Consider the following 12,271-nt stretch of genomic DNA (forward strand, 5'->3'; position numbering starts at 1 on the left):
ATTAAAAGACCCACACAGTTCACTTTACATCTTTTCACCTTTTATTTGTGTGTCTACGCCTTCTTTAGTTCTTTACCTGGATGCAGCTGCTCATTCATGGTGCTTCGTTGTAAGGGTGACCCAAAATGTCCCTCTCTGAACTTGGTGCCTGGGGGTCTGTTGTTCGGTGTGCCTGGGGGTCTGTTGTTCTGTGTGCCTGGGGGTCTGTTGTTCTGTGTATGGGGTGTGTTGTTCTGTGTGTGGGGGGGTCTGTTGTGTGTTCCTGGGGGTCTATTGTTCTGTGTTCCTGGGGGTCTCTTGTTCTGTGTGCCTGGGGCGGTCTGTTGTTCTGTGTGTATGGGGTGTGTTGTTTTGTGTGTGGGGGGGTCTGTTGTTCTGTGTGTGGGGGGTCTGTTCTGTGTTCCTGGGGGTCTCTTGTTCTGTGTTCCTGGGGGTCTGTTGTTTTGTGCGCCAGGGGGCCGGTTGTTCTGTGTCCCTGGGGTGGTCTGTTGTTCTGTGTGCATAGGGGTCTGTTGTTCTGTGTGCCTGGGGGTCTGTTGTTCTGTGTGCCTGGGGGGTCTGTTGTTCTGTGTGCCTGGGGGGTCTGTTGTTCTGTGTGCCTGGGGGTCTGTTGTTCTGTGTGCCAGGGGGCCGGTTATTCTGTGTGCCAGGGGGCCGGTTGTTTTGTCTCCCTGGGGTGGTCTGTTCTTCTGTGTGCATGGGGGTCTGTTGTTCTGTGTGCCTGGGAGTCTGTTGTTCTGTGTGTGGGGGGGTCTCTTGTTCTGTTTGCCTGGGGTCGGTTGTTCTGTCGGCCTGGGGGTCTGTTGTTCTGTGTGTATGGGGTGTGTTGTTCTGTGTGTGTGGGGGGGTCTGTTGTTCTGTGTGTGGTGGGTCTGTTCTATGTTCCTGGGGGTCTCGTGTTCTGTGTTCCTGGGGGTCTCTTGTTCTGTGTGCCTGGGGCGGTCTGTTGTTCTGTGTGCCAGGGTTGGTCTGTTGTTCTGTGTGCCAGGGGTGGTCTCCTGTTCTGTGCGCCAGGGGGCCGGTTATTCTGTGTGCCAGGGGGGCGGTTGTTTTGTGCCCCTGGGGTGGTCTGTTCTTCTGTGTGCATGGGGGTCTGTTGTTCTGTGTGCATGGGGGTCTGTTGTTCTGTGTGCATGGGGGTCTGTTGTTCTGTGTGCCTGGGGGCCGGTTGTTCTGTGTGCCTGGGGGCCGGTTGTTCTGTGTGCCTGGGGGCCGGTTGTTCTGTGTGCCTGGGGGCCGGTTGTTCTGTGTGCCTGGGGGCCAGTTGTTCTGTGTGCCAGGGGGCCGGTTGTTCTGTGTCCCTGGGGTGGTCAGTTGTTCTGTGTCCCTGGGGTGGTCAGTTGTTCTGTGTCCCTGGGGTGGTCTGTTGTTCTGTGTGCCTGGGGGTCTGTTGTTCTGTGTGCCTGGGGGTCTGTTGTTCTGTGTGCCTGGGGGGTCTGTTGTTCTGTATGTCTGGGGATCTGTTGTTCTGTGTGCCTGGGGGGTCTGTTGTTCTGTGTGCCTGGGGGTCTGTTGTTCTGTGTGTGGGGGGGTCTCTTGTTCTGTTTGCCTGGGGTCTGTTCTGTCGGCATGGGGGTCTGCCTGATGGTATATATGCATGTGGTACTGTAGGTGTGTTAGTCTGAGAGTGCATGGATGTTTACATGCATGTATCATCTATGTTGAGTCAATATGTGCTTGGATGGTGTGTATCTGTATTTACTATAAAAGTCAAACACATTCGCTTTGCCAATATTTGGATTTCATCTCACTTCAAAAGCAAATATAAAGTCTAATTTTACGCCCACTTTACCTCTCAGCCTTGGTCATGGTTCCTCTAGAGAGATAACGGATGCAGAAATCTGACATTAATAGAAACAGAGTGGCTGGCTTTTATCTGGTATAAATGCTATCCCCAAGGCCTGTAAGTATGAGTTTTTATGAAATTGCATTTCTACATGTTTCCTAGCTGCAGGGAGGAGGTTAATATTGTTGTGTAGATATCTCAGTGCACAGGAGGCTGTGGCAAATTACTCAGGACATAAATACAGTGGGGAGTTCATTGCATTGATTGTAATTCTTTTCCCAAACACTTGTAAACTCAAACATACTCACACATGCAAACAGCCAAAAATACCAGCACATGTAAACGCAAACCTGCTCACACATGCAAACAGCCACAAACACCAGCACATGTAAACTCAACCATACTCGCACATGCACACAGCCGCAAACACCAGAGACCAACAAGCAGACAACCACATCCACTCACTTATTCTGATAATGGGAAGTTCCAGGCTCAAGCATGCGTACCGGAGGGCCCTAGAACAGGTGAGGTGCCAAAGATATAAAGACAACACTCCTATCATTACAGAGTAAAGCTCATTCTCTTTCCGGTTTTTTAAAGCTGTTCCGCTTAGAAAAGGGTCAGTTCCTCTTGAGCATTCCACAAGAGTGACTCGCAGAGTAGCTACAGCAAGTCACGTGCTGCTTCCTGGGTGTATAGGCCTATGGGGAAGGCATATGAGTCATCAGTCATTGCTTCATAGGTTCCTCGCAGTGACCGTGTGTAGGACCTGTATAATTTGATCATTGAATAGTCATATTGTATGGCTAAGCAGACCTTGAAGTTCAGATTTTTTCTTTTTTGAGTTTTATATAGCGCAAACTAGACCTGTGAAATCGTGTTTCAGAGCGCTTTACATGAGCACCAGTTTCGTTATAGATGAACACCTTCATTTTTTTATTGGTAGGCACGGGGAGATTAAGTGATTTGCCCTGAATCACAGGATGTAGAGTGTTGTTGCTGAGACTCTAACCAGGTTACCCAGCTTCGAAGCCGACCGCTCTAGCCGTAAGGCTACATCCTCTCCCCTTGATTGTTGATTGTAGTCAATTGGTCACAATTATGCAGCTCTCCTGTACGGATCCCTCATAGTGTTCTATTTACTTAATAAAAAATGTTTGGGGAAAACAACAAAAATGTTTGCCCATATAACGTTATTTTGTATTGCACGTTCTTTAAATGCCATTGTCGACATCCGCCATGCCGCTGTGCTTTTTCCTTTGAAGCACATGTCTTTTCAATGCCATCTGAAATTCCTGCAGACATTGGATGGGCCACATATTGGGTGATGTGGAGTTTCAGTGCAGAAGGACAGAGATGTAAAGTCCCAGAACTAGGAGGCAAAAATGGTGGCTTTGGTGTTGTTTGAAGGTTGTGATTGGTGGATCTAAGGTTCTGACCTGTGTCAGAGAGGGTGTTGGGAGCCAAGTCATTTGCTGATTTGAAAGTTGTGATTGGTGAATCTAAAGTTCCGAGTTGGTGTGTAGCATGGTAGGGTGTCAGAGAGTAGGTTGAATGCCATGTCATTTGCTGATTTGTATGTCCATGTAAGTGGTTTGAATATGGTCCTGTTCTTGAAAGTGAGACAGTTGGCCTGGTGACAGGATTCAGTCTGAGCATAATAGGACAGAATGTATGAAGCTATGTGGTTATACTGAATAAGCAGCTACCTATGTTATGCCATCTATTATTGTAATAACTGCACTTTCACAATTGCTTTATTAACCTTCCTGCTTTCTCAAATTTGCTTGAAAATGCACGATTTTTCTTCTTTTTTTTCAAAATTTTCTTGAGGGGGATTTTCCCCCAAACCCCCCTTTTGGGGTTCGGGCTCGCTCGCTGCGCTCGCTCGCTACGGTGCTGTATGCAAATCACTTTGCGCCCCACCACTTTCAAATGTCACCCACCGCCCCTGGAATAGGGTTGCTTAAAAAAACAATAATTTGCAATGCAAGAGGTCTCGCATTTACGACAGTTTAAGCTATTGGCAGTGCCTTTTTTTATGTTTTAAAAATAAAAACAAAAGTCATTGTTATTTGCAATGCCAATAGCTGAAACTCGCGAAAATCCGAGACCGATTGCATTGCAAATGCTTGTTTTCTGTTTTTATCCAGTCTTTTGTTAGTCCCTTTTTAGGTCTCGCTAGACCTATTGTTACCGAGTTCCTTGTGAAGCGACCTAGATCTGGCCACGAGCGCCGATTACACCTCGTGGACGCGCCCCCCCTGGCCCCGCCCCCCCAGCCGTCCACATCTCTTGCTCCAACTTTGCACAGCCAGTCAGCCTTTCAATCGCGCGCGCACACACACACACACACGCACGCACGCACACACACACACACGCACCATGCACACACACCATACACACCTCACACACAGGTGCCAAGCCCCACTTACCGTCTCAGCCGCCTCTCCTGACTTCTGCTGCCATCCACTCTGAGGGCGCGGGCTTCTCGCAAAGTCGGAAGTCCCGCCCCACTACTGCCGTGAGCGTGCACATCCCGAGACCGGAAGTTCGGGAGAGTGCACGCTCACGGCTTTTTTTTAATGTGCAGATGATCCTTTCACGGCCGTGCAGCTTTACTGCTGCGCGGCCAATGCTTGTTTTTAAGTCTGATGTGTGTCTGTTTGTGCATGCATTTGTGTGTGTGTGTGGGTGTAAAACTGCCAGTGTACACAGTCTCTGCATCATCACAAAAACAACAGGTATCGATTCGAACAACTTCCCTTGTAAACTCTCTTACTGTCTGAGATACTTAGTAAATCCAAGTGCAATCTCCCACGCAGAGTACTCACCAGGAGATGTCTCTTGGTCCGTCTCACCTCGCATTTACACGGACACCCAGTGTATATAAGCCAGGACACCGGCCCCTCCCTGGGCTCGGGGTCAAGTCACCCCCTCGGCTGCGGCACCAACCTTCTCTCCCCCGCAACACACCATTAAAACGGTTTAGTGACGGAGTGTCGTCTGATCAATTTAAGAGGCATTTTAAGAGCTTTGCAAGCAACATCATACAACCGTTTCCGAGCACACCCTCGGGACCCAGGTGCATACAGCATACCCTTGTCTGATTCCGAAGGGGTCCAGAGGGTAAAGGTCACTGGGTCGAGAGAGAAGCGGCTCAGCAGGAACCACACAGACTCCCTCGCTGATCTCTGTCGAAAGATGTTCCAAGTATTATGTGAAGTAAGTGAGCTGCTGCTGTGCAGGTTTGTCTTTGGGAATTAATAAACCTTCATATTAGGGTAAAACTTCTGTGTGTAAGTGTGTCTCGATACCTCCGAACCGAGAATCCAGTTCCTTACAAAGGAGCGCTGTACTGGGCGCTAGCTGTAATGGGCAAACGTGGGGGATTGAATTGAAGTCAGTAACAGATGTTTAATCTAAGAAGACACAGAAAGGTTCGAGTTTGGCAGAAGCAGGGCACTAAGCGTTTGATACATACATTTACACACACACACTATAACCAGCATTTGCAATGCAATAGGCCTCGCATTTGCGAGAGTTGAAGCTATTGGCATTGTAAATGACATTGCCTTTTATTTATGTTTTGAAAACCAACTCGTAAATAAAAGGCATTGCCATCTACAATGCCAATAGCTCAGACCCTCACAACTGCGAGACCTAATGCATTGCAAATGCTTGTCTTTCTTTCTCTCTCCAACTCTCCCTCCATATACTACCTAAATTCAGAAGACTTTACCATTTTTACAGCGCAAATGCTGAACAATACGTGTCTAACTGCCTAGAGTTGTCAGCATTTGGGTTGCAACTGTCTGTACATTAAGTATCCATGGCAAGGGTTACGCACGGACGCATTTTAAATGTGTTAAGTGGCCCCTGGACAGGTGGCGCCGCGCCCCACGCTGCACCTACTATGACTCAAACATTCATAGCCCAGAGGCAAAACGCCCCCTCTCACCCACCCCCCGCCTGCAGCCTCCAACACCCCCTGCATGCAGGACTTGCCAAGATGTATTCCTGGCGTCAGTCTACGGGTCTGCTTCGGGAGCCTCATATAATAAACACGCACACATTCACCCACGCGCGCACTTTGAATCAGCCCTCTTCATTCATTGGTCAGTTCAACTGCCATCTGCATTTTGTTTCCACCCAACAAAGCATAAAGGTCAAGGATAAAGGACCGGGCAGTGGTCTATCTACTTCAGCCGTTGGTACTCATGCACCGAGAACTGCATTTCATGCTTTATTACTTGCTCACATGTGTAGATCCGATTTTTTTTTAAAAAGTCCACTTCAGTACCAAGGCAGATGGATCAAAACTTTGCCAATCTCACCACCCCCCCCCCCCCCACCCGCCCCCCTCCAAGTTTACCTCCATGTAATTTTTGTGTTTAAACGAAGCCTTCAGAGAACAGCAATTCAAAGCCAATAATCCCCTTTCTTTGCACCAATAGGAATCAAATTTCCCTTTGATGTATATGAATACGAAATGGGGTTTCTATACCCGATCCAAGTACACCGGTCTCAGAAGTACTCCTATTACTTATATTATATTCAATGTTTTTTTTCAATTTAAAATAATTTTCTTGCAAGCAAATGCAGCCTCAGGCTGTCCCCACACTCAAGAGCAAGGTTAGCACGACAGACTTTGGAAATACATGTTCAAGCAGAACAAGCATTTGCAATGCAATAGGTCTCGCCTTTACGCTAGTTTAAGCTATTGGCGTTGGAAAAAAAGCAATTGTCATTTACAATGCCAATAGATCAAACTTGTGTAAATGCGAGACCTATAGCATTGCAAATGCTTGTTCCCGTTTTGCTTCCATTGGAGATGGGCGTTCCCTCATCTGGAAGTTAACACACGGCAGAAATCTGAAATGAAAACGATCATTAGAATTTGATTTATTGAATATCTTTTTTCGTTTAACCTGGATGAACTTTTAAGATTGTAATTTTTCTTGATTGGGGTTGACTCTCGTTAAGCGAATAAAAAGCCTCTACCAGAGGTACCTGGATTTCTCTACCGCTGTATTGAGACTGCGACTACCTGCAAAATTCGGTAGCTGCTGTCAGTGAGTACCAGTTTATTGTGCTGCAAGTGTTGTTAGTTGGTAAGGACCAACAATGTTGCTGCCTGGAGGCCTAGCCTCCTCGCAGGCCGTCAGGGGACTCCACTCGATGGCCGGAGATGTGTCTGCTCAGCTCGGTCTTGTAGGAGCGGACGCAGCTCCTTAACTGCCATGGGGATCTGTCGGTTTGTCTGTATGCTGGTTGGAGGGGGTCGCATTGTCCGTTCTCCCTTGCTTCCTACCCTCGTGTGCAAGTGGTTTTCAGTGCTTGGCTGGAGGGGTGAGTCCAGTGCTTGGTGACCACAAGGAATGGCCTTCGCAGCACGCTGCTTATCTGAAGGGGCTCTCAGCTGTGAGGGTGGGGGATGGGGTTTAGTCCACCATCTGGCTCGAGGGGATACAATGCAAAGAAATGTTACTGGTTGCTGTCAAGCTAGAGGGGGAGGGGGCTCTGCCAGGTCGGGGGTGTAAGCAGGATGGAGCGAGGGTGCTCGGCTTGTCTCGTGGAGCGCTGCCTGGCTTCAGGGAGAGCAGGTGCAAAGCGGAGAGAAGCCAATTTCTCAATCTCTAACTCCTCCTCGCACCTCTTGGCCGCGGCTCAAGTGGAACAAAGGCCACCCTCGCTTGCCTTCGAGGACTCGACATCGGGCCGACGTCTGCAGCAGCTGCCGCGGCTCCTGTTTAGGGGGGAGTCCGTAATACGAGAGCAATGAGAAGGTAGTGTGACGGGGCAGGGGCCGAGGGACTCCAGGGGCTGGCGGCCTGAGGGGCGGGGGCAGAGGGAAAGAAGGGGCCGCCCTCGGGTGCTGCGATGAACGAGGGAGGGAGATGAGAATGTAGTGTGATGGATGAATGAGGGTGTCAAGGGGCCTGAAGCAGAGTTTCTAGAACTGCGACGATTGAGCGAGGAGTCTGGAGCTCAGTTAGCACAAGGGGGCGTGCGGGGGTCTAGATACTGGGAGGATCGATGCATGCGAAGAAACTCCGCCGCTGTGAGGATAGAAGTAGCCACTGTGAGGCCAGAAGTAGCCACTGTGAGGCCGGGTACTGAAGCCGAGGGATTCGGAGAGCCCAGTGCTGTCCATTTGTTTTAGCACAAAACTCACCCCGGAGGTTATCCAGGCGCTGTGTGGGCCGAGTCGGGGTCAGGGCTAGGAGAGGAGCCCGGTCTTCAGTTTCTTGTGGAGTTCTGGAGGAGGCTGTAGGAGCGAGGTAGGGGAAGGCACGACCCCCAGATCCGCAATACCCAGTGTGATGGTCCTCCATTCACTGGGGTGTGTGTGCAAGTAGGAGTTCGGCGGAGTAGAGGTGTCTGGTAGGTGAGAATGTACCGGCGCTGCAGGGTGAGCTGACGGCATCTCTGTACCGTGAGATTGACCATGTAGCTCTGGTTTCCAAAGCTGTGAGAATAAAAAGGTGTTGTAGGGACCGGAGCAAATGACTCCAATGCTGTGCGAATGAGCTGCTACTGTACCGGCCCTGGAGCAGAGGGCTCGAGTAGCGTGGCAATGAGCAGGCACTGCTAGAAGTCTCGCGGCGGCAGTGCTAAGAGAATGATAAAGTTCTGTGAACGACCCGGAGCCAAGGGACTCAATGCAATGGGTATCACAAAAGGGTGGTAAGGGGATTTTTAGAGTTCAGGGAAAGGTACCATAAAATGGTGGTATGGGGTTTTAGGGTTCAGAGAATTGTGGAGTTTAGGGGTAATACATAGTTTTAGGGTTCATTGAAATGTTGCTGTAAGGAGTATATAGGTTCTGGGAAGGACAATATTAAGAGATAGTGGTTTTAGGTTTCATAAAGGTGCCATTAAGAGGTAGTGGGGGTTTAAGAGTTCCAGGAGGTGCAGCAATAACATATACTGCAGGGCTATTGGGATACAGTTGTAAACAATTAAGGAATGCATTTAATAAAAACATTTAAAATTCTAAATATCATAGGAAATAGCGAAGAACACAACACTATTACCTCAACACTTTCAACTCGATTTCATCAGCGAATTTTCTTAAATACACCCTTAAAAAACAAAGACAGTAGAAGAGCCAAGAAAGAAAAAAGAAACAGGAAGGAGCAAGAGAGAAGAGTAAGAAACCAAAAAGAAAAAATAGAAGAATGAATGCGTAAAAAAAGCACACTGTTTATACCTACCATCCCTGATATAATGGTGGTCCGGAACTAATTGAGGCATTCTAGGCATCGCTTCAGCATCCTTTACTTTATCTAGCCATGCTATGCAAAATGATGGCCATCTTCGGTACATCAGGTCGTCCATGGCTTCTGATATGCATCCTGGTGTAAGGTATGGACATAATACATTGAGTAGCTACCATAATTATCCTGTAATATGCATCCATGCATTGTGTAAGTGTACAAGGGTATGTAAGGCAGATTTGGTTCATTTGTAGCGCATATGACAATTTCAATGCCAAGTTGATGTTTAGGTGATAGCAATTTCTTTAAAATAACTTACAAGTTTTTGTCTCGGGGGAATTAGACATGTTTGCTTTAAATGAAAAGTATGTGGGAACACAATGAATGTAGTTTGATGATATATTGAAAGCTGACTTGAGTGATAATTTGTGTTCAGTTGTGGCACTTATTACTAATTCTATTGCCGTGTTACTCCTGGGCTCTTGCTGCTATTCCTATACGTCCTTTCTTTATATAAAGCCATTTCTTAGTCTGCAGTGATTAAGGTTTTATTTTATGTTGTTATCATTTCCCTACACTACCCCTTCCAAGTATGTTTCTTAGTCCTAGTGTATGACGTGGTATCTTATTGGTAGTAAAATAGGGGGATTTGAAAGGGAGTGGAAGGTAACATTTAAGAAATATGTTATATACACACTGAGCATGGCAAATTGCATAGCCATATGAGTTAAAGTACCTCTATATCCTGTTACTCTGTAACCAATTTTTATACCTTAGACTGAAAAAAAGGTCAATGTTGGTGCAGTTTTAACAAAATGCTCATGGGGGATAAACCCTCAAGCACCTCAAGGGAGCAACAACTTGTCACACGCCATGAAAATAGTGAAATATTTAATGTTTTACAATTGCAGATAGACCCCATGTTTTTTTAGGCAATGTATTTAAAAACTAGGCTGTAAAATTCAAAGTTATGCACATTTTTTTTAAAGAAAAAAATCGAGTGGGTTACGGGGCCAGTTTAACAACGCTCCTATTAAGGGTTAGCTTTGCTCGCACTCTGTGGGCAGTGGGTGATATGGTTTAAATGGGAGGCATAGAAAGATTCTTTTTCTGTTTAGTCCCTGGTTTTCCAGCTATTTCCTCACTCCTCCACTGTCACGTAGGTAAACTTGTAAGTAGCTCATGCATCTGCATGGTCGTTATAGTTGATGGACAATTGCCTATACAATTGCCCGACCCTTGTGGATGTAGAAATGAACAAAAAAATCTTGAAAATCATAACTTTTGTAAAAGTGCTCTGCACTGTGCTGCAGCCAATAGAGTTGTTTATTATCTCGCCAGCCTGCTCTGTATGAAGCTAGAAAGAACCCGCCCAAGACTTCTGCAGCCAGCCCCACATGCCTACGCTTCCCATCACAGCCCAATGGGTGTTGCAGACCTGAGACACAGTAATTATTTTTTAAAAGAGCATCTCAGGACAGACAGAGTTTTTAAAATAAGCATTGGCAACGCCAGTAGGTCCTTTGAAAGCACTGCCAAGTCAGACCTAACAAATCCAAGTTAATGACTGCCCTCCTCCCATCTGTGTTACCAGAGAAAAAGACCATACATTATCTGTCATTTTATTAGCATTACAGTGTCATGTGTGTGCCCTGAACGTTCAACCTCAGGCAGCTTGATAAATAAACAAACAAAATGATCACCACAGCGTGGAAGGCAAGCCTATTTATGGAAGCACACAACTTCTGCCTAACCAAACAAGTGTCAACAATACAATAGGTCTCACAATGACATTGTTTTGAGCTATTGGCATTGAAAATGTTATTGTTTTTTTTCCCTTCGTGAAGCATTAATCAAGTGATGGCGTTGTAAATGTAAATTGATACTTGTATAGCGCATTACTCACCCGCAAGGGTCTCAAGGCGCTTGTACGAATACCGCTGTGGAGTTTTTAAGTTCAGAGGGGTCTGCTGTGGGTTAGTTCAGGAGGGCGCTGACTTCGGCATATTTCCAGCTTTCTGGGAAGGTGGTAGAGATGAAGGAGCAGTTGATGACATCACGGAGATGGGGTGCGATGATGGAGTCTGCTTTGTTGAAGTTGTGGTGGGGACAGTGGTCGGTTGGCGAGCCAGAGTGGATGGAGTTCATTAGGCGGATGGTGTCTTCGGTGGTGATTGGGCTCCAGGCGCTGAGGTTGTTAAAGGGCGGTTTAGGTTCTGAGGGGGGGTGGAGAGGATTGTTTGTTGGAACTGTTTTCGAAGCTGTTATGTATGTCAGCAATTTTGTTGTAGAAGAAGGAGGATAATGAGTCGCAGAGGTCTTAGGAGGGAGTGATGTCGTTTGAGGCTGCGGTGGGGTTGGTGAATTCTTTGACGATGTTGAATAGTTCCTTGCTGTTATGGGCGTTGTTGTCGAGTCGATTCTTGAGTGCTGATTTCTTGGTGGCTCGGATCAGCTGGTGGTGTTTGCGGGTGGCTGCCTTGAAGGTGGTCATGTTGTCGGTGGTTGGGTTTTTTTTCCATGTTTTCTCGAGAGTGCGGCATAGCTTTTTGGATTTCTTAAGGTCATCGTTGAACCAGGGGGCCTTTTTGCTGTCTTGTTTGGTGTGATGGTTTTTCAAGGGTGCTAATTCGTCAGCGCTGTGAGTGATCCATTGTTTGAATTTGATGGCAGCTTGGTTTGGGTCTGATGAGAGGGCGGGTGGGTTTTGGTTGAGCGATGTGAGGAGTTGGTCGGTGGTGATTTTGTTCCATTTTCTTCGGGGGATAGGTTGTGGGGGGTTGTGGGTCGAAGTGGTTTTGTAGCTGAAGTGAACACAACTGTGGTCCGTCCAGTGGAGAGCTGTGGTGCGATCGAAGGAGATGTGTTTGCTGGAGGTGAAGATTGGGTCGAGTGTATGTCCGGCTACATGGGTGGGGGTGTCAACAAGTTGTTTGAGGCAGAGATTGGCCAGGTTGTCAAGAAGGGTGGTGATGTTGCTGTCGTTTTTCTTGTCCAGGTGGAAGTTGAGGTCTCCTAATAGAATGTAGTTCTCGGAGGCGAGGGCATGTGGACTTATGAAGCCACCGATGTCTTCGCTGAATTGTTTACGGGTTCCTGGAGGTCTGTAGATGAGGGTGCCTCGGAGTGTGGTTCTAAGGTCGGTGTGGACCTGGAAGTGGAGGTGTTCGGCGGCTGTAAGGTTATCGTCGGAGCTGGTCGTGATTTTGATGGTGTTCTTATGGACGATGGCGATGCCTCCTCCTGTTTGGTTGGTGCGGTC

The 12,271-nt window shown here is 47.5% G+C and overlaps 1 protein-coding gene across 3 annotated transcripts in view; it reads left to right on the plus strand.

Annotated features, from left to right (window-relative positions):
- MTHFR (methylenetetrahydrofolate reductase) overlaps positions 1-12,271 on the plus strand; it is an 80,907-nt gene that overhangs the window by 20,841 nt on the left and 47,795 nt on the right. The window contains exon 1 of one of the 3 annotated variants that reach the window (XM_086921295.1): positions 7,365-7,575. The exons of 1 other annotated variant lie outside the window; for it this stretch is intronic. In XM_086921295.1, coding sequence (XP_086777421.1) covers positions 7,568-7,575 — 8 coding nt within the window. In that variant the 5' untranslated portion in view covers positions 7,365-7,567. Of the gene's footprint in view, positions 1-7,364; positions 7,576-9,051; positions 9,158-12,271 lie in introns of those variants that run through there. One more of the 3 variants, XM_086921294.1, reaches the window with a different exon arrangement.

This window comes from Lissotriton vulgaris, chromosome 5 (genome assembly GCF_964263255.1).
Source record: "Lissotriton vulgaris chromosome 5, aLisVul1.2, whole genome shotgun sequence".
Lineage (NCBI taxonomy): Eukaryota > Metazoa > Chordata > Amphibia > Caudata > Salamandridae > Lissotriton > Lissotriton vulgaris.